The 27,135-nt window shown below is 41.6% G+C and overlaps 1 protein-coding gene across 1 annotated transcript in view; it reads left to right on the top strand.

Moving 5' to 3' along the window:
* The window catches only part of cpa6 (carboxypeptidase A6), a 168,183-nt gene that overhangs the window by 106,772 nt on the left and 34,276 nt on the right, over nucleotides 1–27,135 (top strand). Inside the window, exons 9-10 of the mRNA XM_068032652.1 lie at nucleotides 6,047–6,249; nucleotides 20,456–20,540. Coding sequence (XP_067888753.1) covers nucleotides 6,047–6,249; nucleotides 20,456–20,540 — 288 coding nt within the window. The remainder of the gene's footprint in view (nucleotides 1–6,046; nucleotides 6,250–20,455; nucleotides 20,541–27,135) is intronic.

Below are 27,135 nucleotides of genomic sequence, written 5' to 3'. Positions count from 1 at the left end.
GACCAAAACGCTTCCAAAAACACTCGAGTACTTTCAGACACTTTCCATAAAAGGTTCCATAAATTTGAAAATCATGAGGGGTCTAGATAGAGTAGATAGAGGAAGCTGTTTCTATTGGCGGAAGGGTCCAATACCAGAGGACATGGATTTAAGGTGACTGGCAGAAGAACCTAACATGACATAAGGGAAAACCTTTTTTATGCAGCTAGTGGTTATGATCTTGAATACACTGCCTGCCAGGGTGGTGGAAGCAAATTCAATCATGGCTTTCAATAGGAAATTAGGTAAGTACTTAAAGGGAAAAAATTTGCAGGGCCACATGAAAAGGGCGCAGGTTTGGGATTAGCTGGATTGCTCTTGTAGAGATCCGGCCTCCTTCTGTGCTGTAACCATTCTGTGGTTACCTGCAATTAGAATGCCTGGCCCATCTTGTTGCATCACGCTCTTTTTTCCAGGAGTGGACAGTGCAGGCATTGCCAGAACCGGTGTTCTGCAAATTGGGAATTCTGGCATCACATCAGCTGGATAGGCTGTGTGACATCAGGATAATACTAATTAAATGTGATTGGGAAATGCAGCTGTATGTGCCCATATCCATGAAGAATGCACCACAGACAACGCAGGTAGTGGCCTGCTGCTCCGCCTTCCCCCAGGAAGAAGGTAGGCCTGTGTAGCACCACTAGATGCAGCGCTCCACAAATGAGTTTACAGGATAGAAGGAAGTCATTTGGCCCATCAGGTCTATGCAGATTCTTTGCTCGAGAAATCCAAAACTAATCCCACTTCACTGCTCTCTCCCCATACCTTCTGCATAACTTTGGAACTTCTGTCCTAACTCTTAGTGATAATATTAAATTGATTATTCTTCTTCACTGACTCCCAAATCAAATGGAAATATCTTTCCTTATTCAATGTATTAAAACTGTTCGTAATTTTAAAAATGCTATTAATTCTCCTTTTAGCCTTCTTTGCTCCCCTGAATTAGTTCTATGTCTCAAATCTATCCTCATAACTGCAATTTGGCATCACTGACATCATATTTGTGAATTTATGCTGAAGGTTCCCTATGGCTTTAATATCCTCTCAATAATGGGGAATCCAAAACTGCAGAGTACTCTGTAAAATGACAGAAGGTCAGTGGGAGGTGTTCAAAAAGAATTGATGTGAAACAGAACAAGTTTATAGCGCAAAGACGTAAGATCTCTACTTGCCAAAAAAGCAGCCATGGATGACAATGAGGTATGAGACAACATGAAACTGGAAGAAAAAGCAGATAAAAATGGCATAGATCCTGGCAAATAGAAAAGACGCAAAGAACAAAACAAATAGTAAGAGCTACAAAAAGGAGTATGAAAAGAAACTTACAAGGGATATCAAAAGCAACACAATTTTTACAGTTATATTAGGAAAAAGGTGGTCAGGAGCCATGTTGGCCCCATCAGTGTTTACTGAAAGAGGTCAGCATGCCAGAAATCCCAAGGAAACTAATTTTGAATGGGGGAAAACAGGGATTCACCAAAATTAACATAAGCAAAATAACAGTAATGAAGAAAATACTGGCACTAAAAAGTGATCAATCCCCAGGGCAAGATAGTTTCTATCCCAGGGTTTTAATGGAAGTAGGTGAGAACATTGTAGATGCACAAACTACAATCTTCCAAACTTCTCTTCGTTCGGAACCATTGGAACATTGGAAAATTGTGTGCGGTACTCCATTATTTAAGAAAGGTGAGAGAGAGGAAAACTAGAGAATTATAGACTGGTTAGCCTAACATCTGCTTTTGGGAAATAACAACAGACTATAGCCAAGGATAGAGTAATGGCATACCTTGAAATATTTCAGTTAATCAGAGAGCTAGCATGGATTTGTAAAGGGTAGGTTATGCCGGATGAACCCCTGACTGAATTTTTTGAACAGGCCACTAAATTAAGGGAATGTGTGTGGACATTTATATGGACTTCCAGAAGGCATTTGATAAAATTCCTCATGAGAGCAAAAATATACTAGGTATCTCACTAAATCAGAAATCAGTGTTCAACATAGTGATGAGAAAGTAAGTCAATAAATTAATCTTCTGATTTATAACTTGACAAAAATGCACGTTATTGCTTTACTTAATGATAAGATACATTTTTAATGACTTTATCTTTCCGAAAGTGAAGTTGAAGCCAATGTAATTGAAGGCAAATTATTGACCTGGTTAGGAAATTGGCAGAGTGGCACGAGACAGAGTAGAGATAATGGGCAGGATGTGAGTAGTGGTGTCCTGCAAGAATCTGTATTGGGGCCTCAACTATTCATCATATTTATTTCTGAATGACAGGATTGAAATTCATTATCCAAATTTGCCTTGACAAAGATGGGTGGTATTGTAAACAATGTCGATGGAAGCATAAAATTACAAAAGCGATAGTGATAGATTATGTGAATGGGCAAAACTGTGCCAAATGGATTTCAATGCAGGTAATGAGGTCATCCACTTTGGACCTAAAAAAGATAGAACAGGTTACTTTCTAAATGGTAAAAATCTAGAAACAGTAAGCTCCAAAGAGATTTGGGGGTCCAGGTACATAGATCATTAAAATGTCATGAACAGGTACAGAAAATAATCAAAAAGACTAATGACACTGGCCTTTAGATCTAGAGGACTAGAATACAAGGGGATAGATGACATGTTCCAGCTATACAAAACCCTGGTTAGACCACACCTGGAGTACTGTGAGCAGTTCTGGGTACCACAACTTAGAAAGGATATATGGGCCTTGGAGCGAGTGCAGCATATGTTTACCAGAATGTTACCTGTACTAGAGGTTAAATTAAAAAGAGGTTATACTGGAATTTAGAAGTTTAAGGGGTGATTTGATCAAAGTTTAAGATACTTAAGAGAACCAATAGGTAGATAGAGAGAAACTATTTCCGCTGGATGGTGAGTGGGGGCATAGTCCAGGCTTTCCAGGAGCAAAATTCGGAAACACTTCTACATGTAAAGGGTTGTAGAAGTTTGGAACACACTTCCACAAATGGCAGTTGACAGTGGATAAATTTTGAATCTGAGATGGATAAATTGTTATTTAAAGGAATTAAGGGATAATAGGCAAAGGTAGGTACATGGAGTTAGGTTGCAAATCAGCTTGAGGGGCTAAATAGCCTATTGCTATTCCTATATTGTTATGTGACCAAATTAATGGTTTGTATAAAATTCATCACTCTTCACTAATGTACTGTATGCCCCAGTCATAGAGCCATTAAAATAGCTGGTAGCATTCCATGTTTATCTACTTGCAATTACACTTCTAGGAAGGAGAACGTGGCGGAGGCAGGTTCAATTGAAGTATTCAAAAGGGAATTAGACAGTTATATGAAAAGGAAGAATGTGCAGGGTTACAGGGAGAAGGCAGGCGAATGGAACTGAGGGAGTTGCACTTTGAGAGCTGGTGTGGACATGATGGGCCGAATGGCCTCCTTCAGTGCTGTAACAATTCTGGGATATATTTGAACCCCTAGGTCTTTCTGGTCATTGATGTCCTTCAACATGTTTCCATTAAGTGTATAATACCACTCTTGTTTTCATCTTACAAAATGTTTTGCCCACATTTATCCACATGAAATTGTATCTGCCATCTGCCTGACAATTCTGCAAACCTACCTGTTTGTGAAATCTTTTACATTCCTCCTGTTTGGAAAAACCTACTTTTGTATCATTGGCATATTCCACATATCCAAGCCCAAATCATCTGTGTATGCTCTGAGGCACACCACATATGACCCTTTTCCTGTCCAAGAAACACCATTTTTACCTGTGTGCTGTTTCCTGTCCATCAACCAACCTTCTGTCCATGTTGCTAGATTTCCTCCTATACCATACACTTGTCTTTTTAAGAAGCCTTGTGAGACACTACCATTTTATGAAAATCCATATACAGTATCTACTGTTTTTCTATTACCTATACAATTGGTTACTTCAAAATTCTATTATGTGATGATTAGGGTCCTACCAAATTCATGGCCGTGAATAACACATCATGGGCCATGAAATTGGCCATTTTGTGAACTTCTCGCATTTTATTTGGTGACACAAGTCTCACCTTGCTGATTGCTGAGCATGTTGCGGACATTGTGAATTTTAGTGATTAGTACAAGGCTCTAATCACTGATTGGTAGTTGGGAAGGGCCTCCAGTGCTGTTTTGAGAAGCAATCGCAAGTATTAACATACAATTGAGAATGCCAGAATGAGCAAATCAAACGGCCACAACCATTACTACAGTACAGTGAGTGAAAGAATTTGGAAGCTAAATTCTGCATGCCAATGGTGGAATACTGTTTTGTACAAGCTACAGTGTTTTGTTGAATCACACATGGCAATGGTTCAGCACCACCTACAGTCCAAATACCATTGGAACAAAAAGAGAGCATTCGATGCTGCACTGCTGGAAAATGAACATGCACAAAAATAAGCAACAATTTCACATAAGAAGTTGACAGAGGGCTCAGAATAATCATCCGTTGGTTACAATGGAACTTGTGGCTGCTTTTGCAAGTGCCAACATACCATTGGAATAAAAAAAAACTTGATCACGTAAAGCTTTGGGTATTCATTCCACATAATGTGAAAAATGGTAATTGGTTGCCAATTGCAAACACACTATGATGGATTATCTACTGAAGGTTTTTGCTACCTATTGAGGAAATGAAGTCTCATGTTAACACATGTGAATCTTCATGCTCATATTCAACCACTGACTTCAGTGTGTAAAGAATGTGACCTGTTCATAGTTAGGTTTATACAAAACCTTTGAGTATAGAATAAATACCATTTGAAACCAGAAATCTCTTTTTTTTGTTTAATAAATCATTTTCATTGTTTGTTGCAATACTATAAAATTTACAATTTAAAAACATGAAAGTGAAATTCACAATCCTTAAAATGCTGTGAAATTTGTAAAATTTGAGTGAATTTGGTAGGGCCCTGATGACTATTAACATCAATTAATAGTATATGAATGGCCTTACTTACTCATCCATATTTATCTTGTGAGCATTCTCTGTCTCCTTCCTCTTGATCATATTGACACATGGACACAAGACAATCATTTTACACAAATCCCCATTTTTATTACAGTATGCACGGACTATTTGAACATGCTAGAAAATCCATCTAACAGATGTAAATCAATATTGTAGGCATGGTTTTAAGCCAAGTCTTTTGAGTTGATACTGCAGCAGCATAAAAGTACCATCACCTAAAAAACATATTCTTGAGAACATTAATAAAATCCTGTAAAGTGCTTCAGACAAATTTTGCCAAGACAGGTGCTACATTAACTGGCCTATAATTCCTTTAAAATATACCCTTCTTTAAACTCCAAAGTAAAAAAGGTGTAAAAACTAAAAGTGGAATGCAAGAAGCAAAGGAAAGAATGGGTAAAACTAAAGCAATTACTAAATTCACAAAATAAATCTAAAGTAAATTGAGAAAGTGTATTACTTATGTATGCAAAATGTATTATTTTGCAATCCTTGCTTATAATTTTGAAAGAAGGTTAGTCCATAACTTATGTAAATCTCTAGATTATTTCCAGAATAAAAATGCAATGATTACATTACAATTATTCTTTCAGTACAGACATCACACAACAAAATGAAGCATTCTGGCCATCTATGTCTGTCTGATACTGGTCACCAACAAAACACGGACCTAAAAATGCAATAAAACGTCCCCCACAAACTTAGCATATCCTTAAAAAAGTGGAAATGTGGGAATTCTGACGATAAAGTGTTAACCTAACTTTCTCTTTCAGATGCTGTACATTTCTAGCATTTTCTGGTTTAATTTAGATTTGCATTTATGTGTTTTTATACGTCAGACATAAGGGAGTGTAATTTCTAGGCATTAATCTCATCTGCAAGTTCAAACAGTATTGACCACTTTAGCTTGACCCGTGGTTCATGGCATCATAATTCCTCTGAGGTCAGTGCCTTTTATTCATTCCTAGGTTTCTGTTTTTCTGTGTAGCTTTTATTTATAAAGATTTCCCTAACTTTAGGTGAAGGTGCTTCCTTGCATCCGTGTGCTGATACATACTGTGGACCTGTGCCAGAATCTGAGCCAGAAGTAAAGTCTGTTGCAACTTTTCTACGTAAACACAAGAAACAAATTAAAGCATACATTTCATTCCATGCATATTCACAAATGCTACTCTATCCATACTCCTATAAGGATGAAATCATTCCCAATTTCAAATGTGTGGTAAGTCAAATTAACCTGAATTAGTATTTTAAACTTGTTGATGCTAAGTGTTACCAGATACTTTCAGTTCAAACACATGCAACAAATTTGCAGGATTGTTCCTGGGTGTAACAGAGTTTCATGCATTGATTTAGCGCAAACATTTAATTTGTTGATTATTAATTAAGCAATGATTAATGGGCAACATGTAAATTGACTCAGGATTTCTTTGATTTGCAGTGTTAATTTCAGAGTTGAAGGTGTTTTAAAAGCAGCAGAGGAAGCAAAGAGTGCTCTAGGACAGCAGAGCATAGGTAGTTTGCCGAACTAGTAAAAGTCTTAGTGAAGATAGCAGCAAACATTTGGAGCTATCATCTCAGTGGTAAATATTTTAGAGGAGAGGCAGTAGGGAGTGTAGGATATCACAGCTCAGAAAGTTTAATAATTTAAGAGGGAAATTTGGGACAAGCAACAAATGCTGGCCTTGCCAGCAACACATGAAATTTTTGATAAAAAGAGACAGGCATTGAAGACTATTATCCAATGCAGTGTTGAAGTGGCACCTGTCTGTATCTTATTTAAAGAGATGCATATCAATAGGGAGATTATTTCAGACCTGTAACCCAGCAAAATTAGGATAATGCTCATAGTTTTAAAAAAAATTAGTGAGGTAGTCACTTTTCTCTGTTAAAGGGTACCTCCAGACACCAACAGCTTGCTAGGTGATGGGGCAGTGGGCTTTTGTACAGGTGGGGATAATTTATAGTTTATGAGTTGAAGGAGCAAGGAGATCATTGGTGATGTCTAGCCATAAAATGGCAAATATATGAATTAGGGTTTTGATAGAGCTGAGTGCCATCAGCATATTTGAAAACCAACCCAATGCTTTCAAATATCATGAGATAATATGCAAGTGATGAAGAGGAGGGTTTATGTGTGAAACTCTGGAATACAGCAGTGTAGTTTTTGTTCATTCATGGGATGTGAGCATTGCTGGCTAGGCCAGCATTTATTACCCATCCCTAATTGACGGAGAAGTTGGTGGTGAGCTGCCTTCTTGAACCGCTGCAGTCCTTGGGGTATAGGTACACCCACAGTGCTGTTAGGAAGGGAGTTCCAGGATTTTGACCGAGTGACAGTGAAGGAACAGCGATATAGTGTGAAGTATTTGATACTGAACTTGCAATCTAGTTCAATAGCACTATGACAAATTGTGAAATATTATTCAATAAATCTGTGGGCTAACTGCTGCCATAAAAGCCCAACTGGCTCATTAAATCTTTCAAGGGACAGAAACTGCCACCCCAACTACTCTGGCCTGCTTGTGATTCCAGTCCACACATTTTTTTTGGTGACCGAGGGCTTAATTTTCACCATGCAGGCCGGAAACAGGAACGAGTTTGTTTTTGGATCAGAAACCAGCCTCTGTGGAGAAACTAATTGAAACCCCAATTTTCACGTGGGGAAACCCTTAATTGGTATTTTGAGATTCTATTCTGTATAAATGACTTACATCTTGGAATAAAGAGCCAAAAAAAGCAGTGGTCCCAGCCCTGATCCTTGGGGAACACTACAGTCTACCATCCTCAGTATGAAACACAGCCATTTACTACAACTCGCTGTTTTCTGTCCTTGAGCCATTTTTTTTTATCCAGTTGGACACTGACCCTCCTATTCCATGAGCCTCAGGTTATATTAGCCAGCCTTTTCTGCTACCTTATCAAATGCTTTCTTAAAATCCATATAAACATCCACCATATTCCCTTCATCAACCTTCTATTAATTCAAACAGATTAGTCAAGCATCATCTGCTTTTTACAAATCCATGCTGGCTATCCTTAATTAACTCAAACCTCGAAGTGTCCTTTGATCATTTTCCCCGATTCTTGTTTTAAAACCTTACCCACCACTGACATTAAACTAACTGGCCTGTAGTTGCTAGGACTGTCCTTGCACCCTTTATTAAATAAGTATGTCACATTTGCCACTCTCCAATCCTCTAGCTCCTCCCCGGTATCCAGGGAAGATTAGAAGATTATGGCAAGCCCTTCCACTATCTCCATCCCCACTTCCATTAGCAACCTAGGATGCAGGCCATCTGGAGCAGGTGATCTACCTGCCCCAAGCATAGCTAGCCTTTTCAGTAGCTCCCTCTCAATTATTACCCTATCCATTTCCTCCACTCTCTCCGCTTCTACTGCTATTTTGTTAGATTCCATTTCCTTGGTGAACACTGATACAAAGTACTCATTAAGTATGTCAGCCTTTCCCTACTGCTAAGCATATATTACCCTCTGCCCAATAGGTCTCACTCCACCATGTAGTACTCGCTTACTATTTACATGCTGGTAGAAGATCTTTGGGTTTCCTTTTATGTTGACTGTCATTCTATTCTCTTTGAGAGTCTTATTTCCCTCTGCACCTCCCCTGTCAACTTAATGTTGATGGCCCAGTTCTCACTTGAAGAATTCACCTGGCATGCATCATAAACCCTTTTTTGTTTCATCATAATCTTTATCTCCAACATCATCCAAGGAGCCCTGTTAGAATGTACCTAGCCCATTCTGTCAGTCTTTAGTTCCATTCTACCCTAGCTAGATCCCTGATGTTGAAATTAACCCTCTTTCAATCTAGATCTTTTGTTCCTTGCTTTTCTGCGTTTAGTTTAAACCTTATGATACAATAATCACTCTTACCCAAGTGCTTCCCAACAGACAGTTGGTCCACCAGATCCAATGTCTCTTTTCTAGTTAGGTGGAGAACATACTGATCAAGGAAATTCTCCTGAACACATCCTCCCCCTCCTTACACTTTACTCTAAAATGATCCCAATCTATATTTGGGTAATTGAAGTCCCCCAATATCAACTCGATAGTTCTTGCACATCTTATTTCCCTGCAGATTTGCTTCTCTATATCTTGCACTATCTGGAGGCCTATAGGATACCTTTAGTAATGTAATCATACTCTTTTTGCTCCTCAACTGTAACCAAATAGATTCTGTCCTTGCCCCTTCAAGGACATCCTCCCTTTCCAACCTTGCAATGTCTTCCTCAATCAGTACTGCCACCCCACCTCCCTTTTTCCCTTCTCTATCTTTTCTGAACACTTTATATCCTTGTATAGAAAGGGCCCATCCCTTGCCATTTTTAAGTCATATTTCTGTTATTGCCACTACATCATATTCCCATACTGTTATTTGTGCTTGTAACTCACCAACGTTATTCACCACACTGTTTACATACATGCATTGTAATCCTGTCTTTTCATTCCTTGTAGTCCTTCTCAGTCCACTCCCATCTAATATGGACCTAGTCCCTTCTCTAGTACTGTCCAACACTCACTGACCCCACCCAGCACTTTATTGTTTTCTACTCTAGTGTTATATACCTCAAACACTCCACATGATAGAGTTCCACATTCTCACTACTGAGTGAAGTTTGGATTTATTCATGACCATTTTAAATTGATGATCCCTAGCTTTGACTCCTCCTCTAATGAAAATATTTTCTCTCCATCTACCCTATTGAAGCACTTCATAATTTTAAAGGCCTCTTTAAAAACTAGGAGGAAGCACTGGGGTAAACAAGACATAAAATGTACTTTGGTGGATCCGGTCATAAATCCTACAAATGGGGCATTTAATAATAGCAGCTGACACCTGTAGTGATGCAAAATGGCACCAGATCCACATGTAACCTCAAACTGCAGAGATCCAGACTGGAACAAAGAAAGTTTTTTTTTAATTTCTCCGTTTAAACTGCAACTGTCCATCTCCTGACCATGCCTGCTCTCTGCTTTCCTCAATGAGCACTGTATCTTTTCTGAAATTTTGGCTTCCAGAGTCCTGCTGTCTCTAGGCATCAAGACACTGAACTTTACTGGATTTCATCACAAACTAAGCTACTGTGTCCTTGATCTACTGCTTAAATTTAAAGTAACTTTGATCAGCCTTTCCTCCACCTCTGCTGTTCTCTGCTGAACCTGTGACCAGTTCTACTGGTTTTTCAGCTTCAGCTAGAGTCTGATTTTTTGGCACCGATTCACTCTCTCCTGAGCCAAAGTTCATTTTTCTGCCACTTATAGATCTTGTGGTGACCTCCAACTGCACCATTGTTTTTTTCTGCCCTGCAACCGATTCTGTACACCTACAGCTTCCCTCTCTTGGCCTCCTCTGGAGGCCCCATCAAGGCACTCGTCCCCTGCCTCCTGCAGCAACCTCAACTGCCCCATCCTACTCCCTCACCATCCTTCATGCTCAGCGTGCATGCTGGGGACTAAGCCTGTCAATCTCTACCCATCCAACTCACCATTCCGAGTGTTTGGTTTGTCAAATCCTCCAGCAGATCAGCTATCACCCTTCTCTGCATCTTCCTCCAGAATGTAGGTTCACTTTTGAACATGGCCCTTGACACCCCAGAGCCTGTCCATCTACAAGGCTCAAGTCAGGAGTGGTGATGGAATACCCTCCACTTAGCTGGATGAGTACAGTTCCAGTAACACTTGAGAAGCTCAACACCATCCAGGACAAAGCAACCCACTTGACTGGCACCCCATCCACCACCTTCAACATTCACTCCCTTCACCACTGATGCATATTGGCAACAGTGTGTACCATCTACAAGACACACACAGCAACTTGCCAAGGCTCCTTAGACAGCACCTTCCAAACCTCTACCACCTAGAACAAAGGCTGCAGATACATGGGAACACCATCACCTGCAAGTTCCCCTCCAAGCCACACACCATCCTGACTTGGAACTGTATTGCTGCTCCTTCACTGCCACTGGGTCAAAATCCTGGAACTTCCTCCCTAATAATGCTATGGGTGTACCTACACCACATGGACTGCAGCAGTTCAAGAAGATGGCCTACCACCACCTTCAAGATGAATTAAGGATGGGCAATAAATGCTGGCTTTAACTGTGATGTTCACATCCCACAAATGATAAGAAAAAAAAGGATGCACTGCAAGAATTAATGCTTAATAGCACATCCCAGTCCTGTAACTTCTACTATTCAGAAGTAGAAGTACAGTAACATTATGGGAGCATCAGGCCTCCAAGTTACTTGCCAACCTGACTAACACATGTCCCATCATTCCTTTATCTTTGGGTCATAGGAATGGAAGTTCCTGCCTAATACCAACACGGGAGCATTATTATGGGGGCTGCACTGGTTCAAGGAGAAATCTCACCATGACCTTCACAGGGATGGGAAATAAATGTGCCTTGTTAGTGTTGCTGCTTCAGAGAGTTTTGCTTTGCATGTCAATGTAAACCTTTAGTGTTAGTTTTATTTTGAAATGCCATCTTTGAAAATGAAGTGCTCTTTTGTAAAAGGCTTTAACTTGTGTGGAAACTGCCCTGTTTACATGCAGTTATGATTTCCCTATAAATAGTGAGCAAGTCCATTCTTAAATGCTCAAGTGTTAGATTGCCTTAGTGATATATCTTGCCTCTCACTCAAAGTTCATGCCCTACTCAGAACTTGAACACAATTCAAGCCGACTGTCAAGTGCAGGAGCTAGGAAAAGGTGGAGGAATGGCTGTTAATTAATGATGGTATTGGCACAATAGAGAGGGATGGACCTAAATTCAGGAAACCAGGATGTAGAAGAAGTTTGGGTAGAGACAAGAATGATAAAAGCAAGAAGTCACTTGTGGGAGTAGGGTACAGGCCTCCCACCAGTGACCACACAATAGGACAGGATATAAAGAAAGAAATGATGAGAGCTTGTCAGAAAGGTATGGTGATAATCATGGGGGATTTTAATCGACAGACTGGAAAAGTCAAATGGGCGAAGATAGCCTAGATGAGGAATTCATAGAATATTTTCAGGATAGTTTTAGAACAGCACATTCTGGAGCCAGAGAACAGGCTTTACTAGACCTGCTATTGTGCAACCAGATAGGAATCATTGATAACCTCAGTGAAGGTGCCCCTAGGCAGCAATCATATGATTGGATGTTACATCCAGTTTGAGGGAGAGAAGAGTGGGTTGAAGACTCGTATTTTAAACGTAAATAAGGGCAATCTTGAGGGCATGAAAGCAAAGCTAGCAAAAGTGAACTGGCAAAGTAGGTTAAGGGATGAGTCAATAAAGATTCAGTGTCAGACATTTAAGGGGATATTTCAGAATACACAAAATAGATACATTTCATCAAGAAAAATTCCAAGGAGAGGACCCGCCATCTGTGGTTAACTAAAAAAAGTTAACAATAGCATCAAACTTAAAGAAAAAGCATATAATTGCACAAAAATGGGTGGCAGGTCAGAAAATTGGACAGAATTTTTAAAAAAGCAAAGAACTACTAAAAGATTGATAAGGAAAATTAGAGTATGAGAGAAACCTAGCTAGAAATATAAAGATAGTAACAGCTTCTATAGATATAGAAAAAAGAAATGTTAAGTGAGCATTGGTCCTATAGAAAGTGAGTCTGGGGAATTAATAAGGGAAAAGGAGATGACAGATGAATTAAACAGGTATTTTTCATTTTTCTTCACTAGAGGATAAGAGTAACATCCCAGAAACAGCTGTAAGTCAGGAAATGGAAGGGAGGGAGGAACTTGAGGAAATTACAATCACCAGGGAAGTGGTACTGAGTAAATTGCTGGAGCTGTAGGCTGGCAAGTCCCTGGGTCCTGATGGGCTTCATCCTAGGGTCCTAAAAGTAGCTAGTGAGTTGGTTTTAATTTTCCAAAATTCTGTAGATTCAGGGAAGGTTCCATTAGATTGGAAAATAGCTAATGTAACTCCTTTATTCAAAGGGTAGAGAGAGACAGAAAGCAGGAAACTACACATCAGTTAGCTTAACATTTGTTGTAGGAAAAATGCAAGATGCTATTAAAGATGTTATAGCAGGGCAGTTAGAAATATTCAAGGTGATCAGGCAGAGTCAACATGGTTGTGAAATTTATTGGAGTTCTTTGAAGTAGTAACATGTGCTGTGGATAAAGGGGAACCAGTAGAGGTATTGTACTTAGATTTCCAGAAGGCATTTGATAAGGTGCCACATCAAAGGTTATTGTGGAAAAGAGCTCATGGTGTAGGGGGGTAACATATTGGCATGGATAGAAGATTGGCAAGCTAACAGGAAATAGAGCAGGCATAAATGGGTCTTTTCTGGTTGGCAAGATGTAACGAGTGCTGTGCCACAGGGATCAGTGCTGGGGCCTCAATGTTTTACAATATATAAATGACTTAGATGAAAGGACTGAAGGTATGTTTGCTAAATTTGCTGAAGAAGATAGGTAGGAAAAAAAGTTGTGAAGAGGACTAAGGAGGCTACAAAGGGATATAGATAAGTTAAGTGAGTGGTCAAAGATCTAGAAAATAGTATATGATGTGGGGAAAATGTGAAATTGTCCATTTTTGCAGGAAGAATAAAAAAAGCAGCATATGATCTAAATGGTGAGAGATTGCAGAGCTGAGATGCAGAAGGGTCTGGGTGTCCTAATGCATAGGAACACAAGTAGGCCATTCAGCCTATTGAGTCTGCTCTGCTATTCAATACTATCATGGCTGATCATCCAATTCACTGCTTTCTCCCCCCCCCCCCCCCCCCCACACTAATCCCATATCCCTTTATGTCATTGCTACTTAGAAATCGGTCAATCTCTGCTTGAAACATACTCAGTGACTGCACTTCCACAGCTCTCTGGAGAGAGGAATTCCAAAGAATCACAACCCTGAGTAAAGAAATGTCTTTATATCTTGGTCCTAAGTGGCTTCCCCCTTATTTTGAAATTGTGTCCCCTGGTTCTTGACTCCCCAACCAGGGTGAGCATCTTATCTGCATTTACCCTATCTATCCCTTTAAGTATTTTGTAGGTTACAAGGAGATCACCTCATTCTTTCAAACTCTGGAGAATACAGACCGACTTTCTCCAATCTCTTCATAGGACAGTTCCACCATCCTGGAAACAAGTCTGGTGAACCTTTGTTGCTCTCCCTATGGCAATATCCTTCCGAAGGTAAGGGGACCAAAACTGCACACAGTAATCCAGGTGCAGTCTAACCAAGGTTCTATACAATTGAAGCAAGACTTCACTACTCCTGTATCAAATCCTCTTGCAATAAAGGAAAACATACTATTAGCCTTCCTAAGTGCTTTTTGTAGCTGCTGGTTAGCTTTGTGACTTATTGATGAGGACACCCAGGTCCCTTTGTACATCTACACTTTCTAATCTCACCAATTAAGAGATACTCTGCACATCTATTCCTCCTACCAAAGTACTTCATTTTCCACATTATAGGCTATCTGCCATGTTCTTGCCCACTCACTAATTCTTTCCAAATCCCCTTGAAGCTGCTTTGCATCTTCCTCACAAGACACATTCCCACTGAGTTTTGTCATCCACAAACTTGGAAATATTTCATTTGGTCCCCACACTGTTACAACCAGGTGAGAAAGGCATCTGGGTTTTTTTTTTTACTGTCTTCACCTGGTCTTATTGTAAGAGGGTTTGATTTTTAAACACTGTTTTGAGCTCCCCCATGGTGAATCCTTGATCACCCACGTTCCAGTTATCAGACAAAGAAATAAGCACACCAGGTTCTTAGGTTTAAAGAAAAGTGAAATTAAAAAACTTCAATTCAGTTAACGCCTACAGATACACACCGTGCCCTATGCTAGCATGCATACATGACAGGCACATGCAAATAAAGACAGAAAAGAGGAGAAAAATAAAATGGAGGGGTTTGAGGCAATATCAGGAGAGTTTCTTGTTTACTGTGCTGTAGTCCTTTTGTAGGTAGTCTTGCTTTTTGTTGGGGCCCAGTATTCTTAAACCTTGTTCACTGTAGGGGACTTTTATCTCTTAGGGTTCATGTGTCTTCAGTTCCATGAGAAAGAGTAGGAGCAGACAGGAGAGAGGTGTTCAGTCCAGGAGAAAAGATCTGCAGTTTTTCCTCAGCAAGTTCAAATTCAAAAAACTCCAACAGTCAGTCATGTAACTAAATCTGGTCTGACCACTTCTGTGTATTCTGTGTATTACCTATAGAAGCTTACAGTCCATTTTTGTTTGCTTGTTTACTTCCATATTCTATTCTCCCTTTCTTGATCAGTTCCTTGCTCTTCCTTTGCTGTATTCTGAAATCCTCCAATCCTCAGGTTTACTATTATTTCTGGAAGCTTTATAGGCCTTTTTTAATCTTATACAATCCTTAACTTCCTTCGTTAGCCACAGTTGACTGACTTTTCTTTTGGGGTTTTTATGCTTTGAAGGAATGTATAGTTGCTGTAAACTATGTAATAATTCTTTGAAGACTATCAAAGAATTATTGATATTCTGGGATGTGGAATTTCAGGTCCTGGGGACTTATCCACCTTCAGTACGTATGTACTGTCATACCTTTTAATGTATTTTCCCAATTCATGTCGCCAATTTGCTCTTCATCTTCATAATTTCCTTGGTTCAAATTTAACAAACTCACTTTCAAACATGTAAGATTCTATTATAGACACATGACTAAATGTTCTTTTACAACCGGATTAAAAATTAGCCTGTTCTCATTACATAATGCAAGATCTAAAATAGCCTGTTCTCTAGTCTGTTCCTCAACATACTGCTCTAGAAAACTATCCCTAACACTCCAGAAACTCATCCTCCATGGCATTAGTGCTCATTAGGTTTACCCAGTCTATATGCAGATTGAAGTCACCCATGATTACGACATTACATGCTACATGCTTCTCTAATCTTCTGAAGAATACTGTGCCCCACACTACCACTACTGTTTGGTGACCTATAAACAGGTCCTACCAATGTTTGTTGCTCATTGCTGTTTTAGCTCCACCCAAACAGATCCCACATTTTGTTCTTCTGATCAGAGATCCTCCCTCATTAATGTACTGATCCCATCCCTTATTATCAGCACAACATCACCTTTACTTTTTTGTCTGTACTTCCTAAATGTCAAATATTCTTGAATATTCAGTTCCCAGTCTTGGTCACCCTGTAGCCACGTTTCCATAATGGCAATTAGATCATACCCATTTACCTATATTTGTGCCTTTAAATCATCTACCTTGTTGAAAATGCTGCGTTCAGGTAGAGTGCCCTTAACTTTGTCCTTTTGACATTATTCTGTATTCTAAGCCCAGTTGATGCTCACCTTTGTTTCATCTGCCTTCTAATTTCACTTGCAACTTTTCTACCGCCTGTTACCAGCTTTACTTCCTTCCAATTTGAGCTACCCCTCAGTTTCCCCATCCCCAATAAGCTGGTTTAAACCATCCCCAACAGCAATAGCAAATCTCCCTGCTAGGATTAGTCCCAGTCCTGTTAAGATGTAGCCCATCCATCTTGTACAGGTCCCACCTACCCCAGAACCAGTCCCAATGCCTCAAATTGGATTCTGTCCCTCCTACACCAATTCTCCAGCCACATGTTCATCTTGACAAATACATGAATAGGAAGGGAGGGCCCCGGAAGTGCAGAAGGTGTTAGTTTAGGCAGGCATCAAGATCGGCACAGGCTTGGAGGGCCGAATGGCCTGTTCCTGTGCTGTACTGTACTGTTCTTTGTTCTATCAATCCTCCTATTCCTATGCTCACAAGCACATGGCACTGGGAGTAATCCTGAGATTACAGCTCTGGAGGTCATGCTTTTTAATTTCCTTCCTAACTCCCTAAAATCTGCTTTCAGGACCTACTTATGTCATTGGTAGGAATGTGGACCATGACCTCTGGCTGTTTACCTTCCCCCAGAAGGAGGTCCTGCAGCCACTCCATGACATCCTTGACCATGGCACCAGGCAGGCAACACACCATCCTGGAGTCATGTTTACTGCCACAGGAACACCTGTATGATCCCATATCAAATACCCTATCACTGTTGCTCTTCCACTCTTCTTCATTCCCCTCCTGTGCTGCTGAGCCACCCATGGTGCTACAGACTTTGCTCTGGCTGCACTCCCCTGAGGAACCATCACCAGTATCCAAAATGGAAAACTTATTAGCAATCAAGATAGACTCAAGGGACTCCTGCACCACCTGCCTGGTGGTCACCCATTCTCTCTCTCTGGCTGCATGCTCCTAACCTGCAGTGTTACCACCCCCCTAAACAGGCTATCCACATAGTCCTCCACCTCACAGATGCACAACAGCAACTCCACTCAAGTTCCAAACCCAGAGCTCCAGCTTCTGCAGCCAGTGACATTTCCTGTAGATGTGGTAATCTAGGACACATGGTGCATCCATGACTTCCCACATATCACAGAATGTACATTCCACTTGGCCAAGCTGGCCTCCCAGACCATAACAAACTATTTATTACAATTAGAATAACTTACCACTTACTCACCAATCAGCTTAACCCCCTGCACCAAAGTAAGAGCCAGCTACTGGAGACTGAAGAAAGGTAGGAAAAGAAAGAACGGAGCACCTTCCTCCCTCACCAAACTCCCACTTTACACTCTATGCACTCAAAGTACCACTAAGGAAGCCCTGCTTTTATACTTTCTGAGAAACAACTGATTCAGGCTTCTGAAAACCAGTTTAAGCCAGCTACCTAAGGAACTAGCTGCAGCTGCTCCCAAAGAGCCTGTATACCTCTGTTTTAAGGCTGGAATAAAACTTAACTTCTTTTAACTTAAGGAGTAAATTTTAGTTAATTGCTAAATTGAAGAATAAACTAGACTTTAGATAGAAGTTAACCCTTAAAACCGCCTCTTACTGGACTCACCCGCTCTCAGCATGAATCGCAAAAGGTTAGTATGCAGGTACAGTGAGTAATTAGGAAAGCCAATAGAATGTTATTGTCTATTGCAAGGGGAATTGAATACAAAAGTAGGGAGGTTATGCTTCAGCTATACAGGGCATTGGTGAAACCACATCTGGAGTACTGTGTACAGGATGGTCTCCTTGTTTAAGGAAGGATGTAAATGCATTGGAAGCAGTACAGGGAAGGTTTACTAGACTAATAACTGGAATGGGCGGGCTGTCTTATGAGGAAAGGTTGGACAGGCGAGGCTTGTATCCACTGGAGTTTAGAAGAGTAAGAGGCGACGTGATTGAAACATATAAGATCCTGAGGGGTCTTGACAGGGTGGATGTGGAAAAGATGTTTCATCTTGTAGGAGAATCTAGAACTAAGGGTCACTGTTTAAAAATAAGGGGTTGCCCATTTAAGACAGTGATGAGGACAAATTTTTTTCTCTCAGAGGGTTGTGAGTCTTTGGAACTCTCTTTCTCAAAAGGCAGTGGAAGCAGAGTCTTTGAATTTTTTTAAGGCAGAGGTTGATAGGTTCTTGATAAACAAGGGGGTGAAAGGTTATCGGGGGTAGGCAGGAATGTGGAGTTGAGGTTATAATCAGAACAGCCATGATCTTGTTGAATGGCAGATCAGGCTCGAGGGGCCTACTCCTGCTCCTAATTCATATATTTGTATGCAATACCAAGAAAAGGCTGCATGGTTGGAGGTGCTGCATTTTGGATGAGATATTAAACTGAGGTGCCATCTGCTTGCTCGGGTGGTGTAAAATATTGCTTGGCACTATTCAAAGAAGAGCAGGGAGTTTATTATTGATACCCCAAAAACAGACTAACTGGTCACTACTGATTGTGGGCCTATTTTTGCCAACACTTCAAAAGTAATTAATTGGCTGTGAAGCGCTTGAGACATCCTGAGGATATGAAAGGTGATTGATAAATGCTTATTTTATTTGATTAGATTTAGATTAGAGATACAGCACTGAAACAGGCCCTTCGGCCCACCGAGTCTGTGCCGAACATCAACCACCCATTTATACTAATCCTACACTAATCCCATATTCCTACCAAACATCCCCACCTGTCCCTATATTCCCTACCACCTACCTATACTAGTGACAATTTATAATGGCCAATTTACCTATCAACCTGCAAGTCTTTTTTTGGCTTGTGGGAGGAAACCGGAGCACCCGGAGAAAACCCACGCAGACACAGGGAGAACTTGCAAACTCCACACAGGCAGTACCCGGAATCGAACCCGGGTCCCTGGAGCTGTGAGGCTGCGGTGCTAACCACTGCGCCACTGTGCCGCCCTTTGGTTTAAAAAATGAAAGCATATGTTTCAACGTTTGCTCTGTCGCTTAAATACACATTGGCCATGGTAATCAACGCTAAGAAGCTCTAGAAAATAAAGCATTCTTATCATTATATAAACAAAGGCCCAAATGCTGGCGTCATGACCCTTGCTGTAATTAAAGTGCAAATTGTCCAGCTAGTTCAGGCGACAGGACAAATGCTGGGAGTTGCAAATTGCCATAATTTGCTGGTCATTTTACATCGCTACGCTGTTGGCCTTGTATAAACAGCAGCTTGCTCTCAACCTCCCCGTTATTTTTTAGAACTCACTCCAGCAGCAATATTTGAGCCAGTGTATATGTCAACAGTGAATAACCCCACTAGAACATTGTTGAACCTATGTAAATTAAACACTTTCCATTTCGAATTCAGTGCATACAATGGCCAGCTTTAGTTGCTTAAGCTCCACTGCTAAGCATCGATGATATACCCCAGTAACAAAGCATCGACTGGAAACTTCAAGGTAGACATTTTATTGATACTTTCGTCCTGTTTTGTTCACTGCAGATTTCACGGAACAATTTTCAATTTATGTAACATAAGATAAGAACATAAGAAATAGGAGCAGGCATAGACCATATGGCCCGTCGAGCCTGCCCTGCCATTCAGTACAATCTTGGCTGATCTTCGGCTTCAATTCCACTTTCCTGCCCGCTCCCCTTATCCCTTGATTCCCTGAGAGACCAATTAATAAGCAACCTTCTAAAGGTGATTGAGCCTTATTGGTATACCATGAAATTTTGATCTTTAGATACAGTGTGAACTTATTTCAAAAAGTACACATGGCAGTGTTCATTTCAATCACTGATGACAAAGATTAGAACAAAGTCAGAAACTAATAATTTTAGTATTGAAACATACTAATTATTTAAGTGAGCACAAGTGGACATGCTTTATGAATATAGCTGTTCTTGTATAAAATTGAAGCAAAAAAATGGAGCTGAAATAAACAAGATTAAAATACTGTTTGTTTATAACCCCATAAACTGAAATTACATTAATTTACTGAGATATATTGTGTCATGGTGATCCATAAAATCACTCATTGCGATTAACTTTGATGTCAACAGCTTCACTAAACAATGCAGCATTTTTATTCAACTGAGACAAATATTCTTAAAGTAACAAGCTGTACTTTTTTCTTTCATTTTTCAGGAATCTGTAGCATTCAATGCTGTCAGTGCTCTTTATTCAGCGTATGGTATCAAATACAAACACGGGCCGGCATCTAGCACTTTGTGTAAGCTTTTAAAATTGATAATGTGTGAATTGGGCTCAAGAAAACTGTAGCATAAAAATGTGTACAATACATAATTCTACCCAAAATAACACAAAACAAGTACAACATGTCAAATTAATTTAAAGTCGTGAATGGCATAGTAATTATTATCCTTAGTAAAAACAGAAAATGTTTAAAATACACATCAGGTTCTTCAGCATCCATAAAGAGAAAAGATAGGTTAATATTTGGCCTGTGGTCAAAATTAATGAATGAAAGATAAGTGAGCCCTTTAATCGGTCTGAACAAAACAAACTTGTGGGGTGGGGAAGAAAACAATGGGCTACAGCCAAGGATTAGGCATGCCAACTGCTGTTGTAAGTGGAATTTATTGGTTAAATGACCAAAAATAATGATTTTTGAAAATTTTAAGTAGTTAAAAACTGTTGAGTGATATATTGGTATCATCTTGGGGAGACAATGAGAAACCATTGAAAACAGGTAAACAAAGTGTTGATAAAGATATAGGAAAAATGCATACAGAAGTGAAAAATAGTGGAAATTACAAATACTCAAAATATTAAATATTTTAAATGCCGGACAGTAGGTTCACCAGCACTGAAGAGAATAAGCAGTCCAACAACCCATTGTTGAAGCTTCATTCTGAGAAAAGGCTACAATTAAAACACCAACCAGCTCTGCCTCCTTCTAGATGATTTTTTTCCCCAACAGTTCTCCTATGTAGATCACCTTTGTTCTGTCTTCGAGCCCCATTCATATATGTCGCAGCATAAATAGTGCTGCAGTTCAGACTAGAATGGTTATCAGCAGATTTTAGACAAACTCAAATAGAAGTGCACTGTTGTTCTCAATTTTCCATGGCTAGCTCATTTGCCCCGTTTTCAACATGGTTTGGAGAACTGCAGGGAGCACTCGGTGGATATGTGAAACTTATAAGGAATGTGACAATAAAAGATCACTTAGGCCCTCAGGTAGGTCCTAAAAGGAGAGGAAGGATAAAATGGGAGATGGATACCAACATGTAATGGTAAGATAAGGTGAGTTAAGGAGGAAAAAAAACTACTTTTCTGTTTCTAGTCTTCAGTGTCTACTTTAAGGACTGCTGGTTAAGCCACAGAAGGTATCAGAAAAACTGAGTGGAGCATGTCTGGCCATTTCAGAGCAGTTTCAGGGCCCTTAAACAGTTTAGACCTCTCTTTAATACATGTGAAAAACTTAACGCCTCTTTAAAATGGCTACGAGGAATGTCTGAATATCGTCTGAACCAATATAGTGTTGGCCATATTTCAGGCACCCCTTGACCATTTGTTGGACCATTTGTGTCTGAGACTCTGGTGAAACAAGGTTCCATTTTGCCCTTGTAGGCTTTATTTAAATACGGGCATAAAATGGAGTAAAGATCTATGTGTGCACCGAGCTAGGGGTATCTGCTAATATGAGTAGCAGGAGAAAGTTTGTGAGAGTGGAAAGTCGTGGGTTAATAGTACAAATAGTGCGTTATTAACATCCATCTTCAGCCTAAAGTGCTGAGTGGATGATCCATCTCGGCCTCCTCCTGAGGTCCCCAGCATCACAGATGCCAGTCTTCAGCTAATCTGATTCATTCCACATGATATCAAGAAATTGCTGAAGGCACTGGATACTGCAAAGGCTCTGGGCCCCGACAACATTCCGGCAATAGTACTGAAGACTTGTGCTCCAGAACTTGCCATGCCCCGAGCTAAGCTGTTCCAGTACAGCTACAACACTGGCATCTACCCGGCAACGTGACAAATTGCCGAAGAGTGTCCTGTATACAAAACGCAGGATAAATCCAACCTGGTCAATTACCGCCCTATCAGTCAACTCTCAATCATCAGCAAAGGGAAGAAAGGGGTGGTCGACAGTGCTCAGCAATAACCTGCTCACTGATGCTCAGTTTGGGTTCCGCCAGGGTCACTCAGCTCCTAACCTCATTATAGCCTTGGTCCAAACATGGACAAAGGAGCTGATCTCCAGAGGTGAGGTGACAGTGACTGCCCCTGACATCAAGGCAGCATTTCACTAAATGTGGCATCAAGGAGCCCTAGCAAAACTGGAGTCAATGGAATCAGGGAGAAAACTCTCCACTGGTTGGAGTCAAACCTAGCACAAAGGAAGATGGTTGTGGTTGTTGGAGGTCAATCATATCAGTTCCAGGACATCACTGCAGGAGTTCCTCAGGGTAATGTCCTTGGCCCAACCATCTTCTGCTGCTTTATCAATGACCTTCCCTCCATTATAAAGTCAGAGGTGGGGATGTTCGCTGATGATTGCACAATGTTCAGCACCGTTTTCAACTCCTCAGATACCAAAGTAGCCCATGTCCAGATGAAGCACAAAATCAACAACATCCAGGCTTGGGCTGAAAGTGGCAAGTAACATTCGTGCCACACAAGTGCCAGGCGATGATTATGTCAAACAAGAGAGAATCTAACCATCTCCCCTCGATGTTCAATGGCATTACCATCGCTGAATCCCCCACTATCAACATAATAATAAAAGCAAAATACTGCAGATGCTGGAAATCTGAAATAAAAACAAGAAATGCTGGAAATAATCAGCAGGTCTGGCAGCATCTGTGGAGAGAGAAGAAGAGTTAACGTTTCAGGTCAGTGACCCTTCAGAACTGGCAAATGTTAGAAATCTAATAGGTTTACGCACATAAAGCGGAGGTGGGGTAAGAGATAGCAAAAGGCAAGGTGTTGATAGGACAGAAGGTCACAGAGAATAACTGACTTGAAGGTCGTGGAGCAAAGGCAAATGGTATGTTAATGGTGTGCTGAAAGACAAAGCGTTAGTGCAGAGAGCGTGTTAATTTGCCAGAAAAATGAATAGCCCTGGCCCAAAGCACAAACATGAAAAAAAAGTGGGTAGGCACATGGTAAAAAAATGAATGATGAAACAAACTAAACTAAAATAAACAAATAATAAATAATAAAAAAGAAAAAATAATTAAAAATAAAAAGGGGGACCCGTCATGCTCTGAAATTATTGAACTCAATGTTCAGTCCGGCGTGCCTAATCAGTAAATGAGATGCTGTTCCTTGAGCTTGCATTGATGTTCACTGGAACACTGCAGCAGGCCCAGGACAGAGATGTGGGCATGAGAGCACGGGTGTGTTGAAATGACAAACAACAGGAAGCTCGGGGTCATGTTTTCAGACTGAGCGGAGGTGTTCCGCAAAGTGGACACCCAATTTGCGTTTGGTCTCCCCAATATACAGGAGACCGCATTGTGAGCAGCGAATACAGTATACTAAATTGAAAGAAGTACAAGTAAATCACTGCTTCACCTGAAAGGAGTGTTTGGGGCCTTGGATAGTGAGGAGAGAGGAGGTAAAAGGACAGGTGTTATACCTCCTGCGATTGCATGGGAAGGTGCCGTGGGAAGGGGACGGGGTGTTGGGGGTAATGGAGGAGTGAACCAGGGTGTCACAGAGGGAACGGTCCCTTCAGAATGCTGACAGGGGAGGGGAGGGGAAGATGCATTTGGTAGTGGTATCATGCTGGACCTGTCAGCACTCCCAGTGTCACATGCGAGTGAATATAGGAATAGTGGGATAAAATAGGGTAACGTATGGCTAGAGAAACAGTGCAGGTGAGAGGGCTTCAGATTTCTGTGACATTAGAACCAGTTCTGGGGGCAGAAGGGACCTGTTCAAGTTGGTTGGATTGCACTTCAACAGAGCTTGGACCAATGTTCTTGCAGGAAGTTTAACTAGTTCTGGAAGGTAGGGGGGGGACGATTTTGCCGGGGGCAGGATATGCTGACGATGGCCTTCCCTCTCAGAGGTCAGTTGAGGCCCTTAAGTGGCCTACAAACAGCCAATTAACAGCCTCATCCACCCCATCGCTGGGATTTAACCAGCAGCAGGGGGTTGCCTCCACCATGCGGGGAGGGAACCTTGTAAAATGAAGTGCCCCCCCCCGCAGTCGGGAGGGGTGGGGTCCCTTCTCCATGGGCAATCTGTGGCCCATGAAGAGCACCCCCCCCGCCAGCAAAACCTCCACCTCCATGGACCCCACCCCTGGAATTCACGCTCACCTCCCCACTCTCCCTCTCCGGAGCCTTCCGGACTAGCCCCGGCGACTCTGCTTCACTTACCTGAGGTCTGGGATTCCAGTACTGGGTCTGGGTGCAGGGCTTCTGCCCGGGGAGGCAGTAGCATCATGGTAATGTCACTGGACAAGTAAGCCAGAGCCCAAGTTAATGCTCTGGGGACATGGGTTCAAATCCCACCATGGCAAACGGTGAAATTTTAATTCAATTAATAAATCTGGAATTAAAAGCTAGTCTAATGGTGACCATAAAATCATTGTTGATTATTGTAAAAACCCATCTGGTTCACTAATGTCCTTTATGGGCGGAAATCTGCGATTCATATCTGGTCTGGCCTACATATGACTCCAGACCCACAGCAATGTGGTTGACTCTTAACTTACCTCTGAAATGGCCTAGCAAGCCACTCAGTTCAAGGGGGCAATTAGGGATGGGCAATAAATGCTGGCCTAGGTTGGAGTTCTACTCATGAGAGTCAGTAGTGGGTGGATCCATTCTGAACTCTCCTTCAGTGCTTTGATGAGTCATGCAAGGGCTTCTCACCTTAGGGGATGGTTGCTGCCCTTTTCTCCTGACTGTGGGAGTGAAATCTTTGCTAATCTTCCCTTTGCCTTCTGGGACACTCCTGCTTCCAGGTATTTGTCCATATTCTACTGCACTCCCCTGCAGCACTTTGACTAGGTGAGACATCACCCTCACGGGTGTTCTGCCCTTTTGAGGACTTTCTTTGTCTCTGCAGGTTTCTGTAAATGCTGTTCACAACTCTGGTGGGGTGCTTCTGGTGTCTGCATTTACATAGGAGGATGTGGGGTCTAATTTTTCAAACATTTCAGGATTGGTTGACCAGACAGTAGGGGTTTTCATTTGGGAATCCTCTCGGAGCTCCTTTAACCTGTCCTCTTGGTCCCTTTTTCCCCTTTTCTCTATAACCTTTGCCAGCCTTGTACTTACCTGTCCCTTTTTGTTCTCGGCAGGAGTCCCTAACAGTTCACCAGCCCTCTGCTGGAGGGTTTCCCAAACACCGGTACAGGACTTAGGGGTGCAGATTTCACTGTAGGTTGGTGTTTCCCCTCAACCTGGCACATGTGGCAACTCCTGCAGTACTCCACCACATCTTTGTGGAGTTTTGGCCAGTCAAACTGCTGTCTTATGCGGGCTATGGTTTTTAGTATACCGACATGTACAGCCACTGTAATCCCATGGGCCATTCTTAATATTTCTCTCCGGTACCTCTGCGGCAGCACTACTGGTGAACCACTGTCCATTCTTTGTCCTTAGGTCTGTGAGGAGAACTCCACTTCCTCATCAGTACCTCAATCTTTAAATAGTAGCAATCATGGTCTCCCTCTGCTTCACTTTCAGACTGGACAGCCTGTGCTAACTCTCTCAATACTTGGTCGGCTCGCTGAGCCTCAGCCAGGGAAAATTCGTTTAATCTATTCCCTGAGTCCTTTAACTTTCCAAAGAAAGTCTCAGACAGACAGATCTCATGGTCATCTGCCTGCAGTGCTTATTCAGTCTCCCCTGGGAGAGCTGGTTTGGTCAAGGCCCAATTCACTACACAAACAGGGGAACTGCAGGGGACCGTCTTCTGCCACTGCCCTGTCTCTCTGACCTCCTGTGGTCTCTCTTTCACTACTGGGGAAGCTACCATCTTCAGCCCCACCAGATCATTACCTAGGAGCAGGTCAACCCTGTCCACAAGCAAACTAGGGACAATCCCTACGGTCACCAGTCCTGAAGCTAGGTCACACTCCAAGCGCACCCGACGTAAAGGTACAGGCGTACACTGCCCTCCAATGCCATTCACCACCATTCTGGTGTTTACTGCACTCTCTGGGGGAAAGGTCAGGCCTTTTCCCAGTAAAAGGGATCTCGTGACCCCTGTGTCCCTGAGGATTACCATGGGCTTGCTTGCCCCGCTCGAGGGGTATGGGGTCACTTTCCCTTCAGACACAAAATCCTGATGACCTTCAGGAATCCTGTTAAATTTTCCTGCACCTACAGCAATATGCTTCCTGGGTCTTACTGTTGCTGCAGTTAAAGCCACAGCTTGTTTAGCTGTGCTTTCCATCAGGGTCTCTTCTTCACTGAGTGGGTGTGCCCTGATTAACCCGACAGATTTTCCATGCAGTTTCCAGTAGTCAGTTCTTGGATGACCTGCTTTATTACAATGGAAGCACACAGGTCTCCGAGTCTCACTCCTATTTACAGCACCTTCCTTTTTGGCTGGAGGAGGGCCCCCTGTGACCCATGCTTTTCTCTCTCTCCCAGGACTGTGTGGGCTTCTATCACCTTCCTACCCTTTGTCCTTTTGTGGGGGTGACTAGGAAAGGTATTCCCCTGGGGAACTGACTTATAAATGAGAGCAAACTCATCAGCCAGAACTGCAGCTAGCCGGGCTCTATGAACTTTCTGTTCCTCTACATGTGTCTTTATAAAGAGTGGGAGAGAGTTTTTAAATTCCTCGAGCAAAATTACCTCTCTGACATTTTCATAGCTGGGCTGCACTTT

Source organism: Heterodontus francisci, chromosome 5 (assembly GCF_036365525.1).
Source record: "Heterodontus francisci isolate sHetFra1 chromosome 5, sHetFra1.hap1, whole genome shotgun sequence".
NCBI lineage: Eukaryota > Metazoa > Chordata > Chondrichthyes > Heterodontiformes > Heterodontidae > Heterodontus > Heterodontus francisci.
This window is presented reverse-complemented; position numbering and strand designations above follow the sequence as displayed.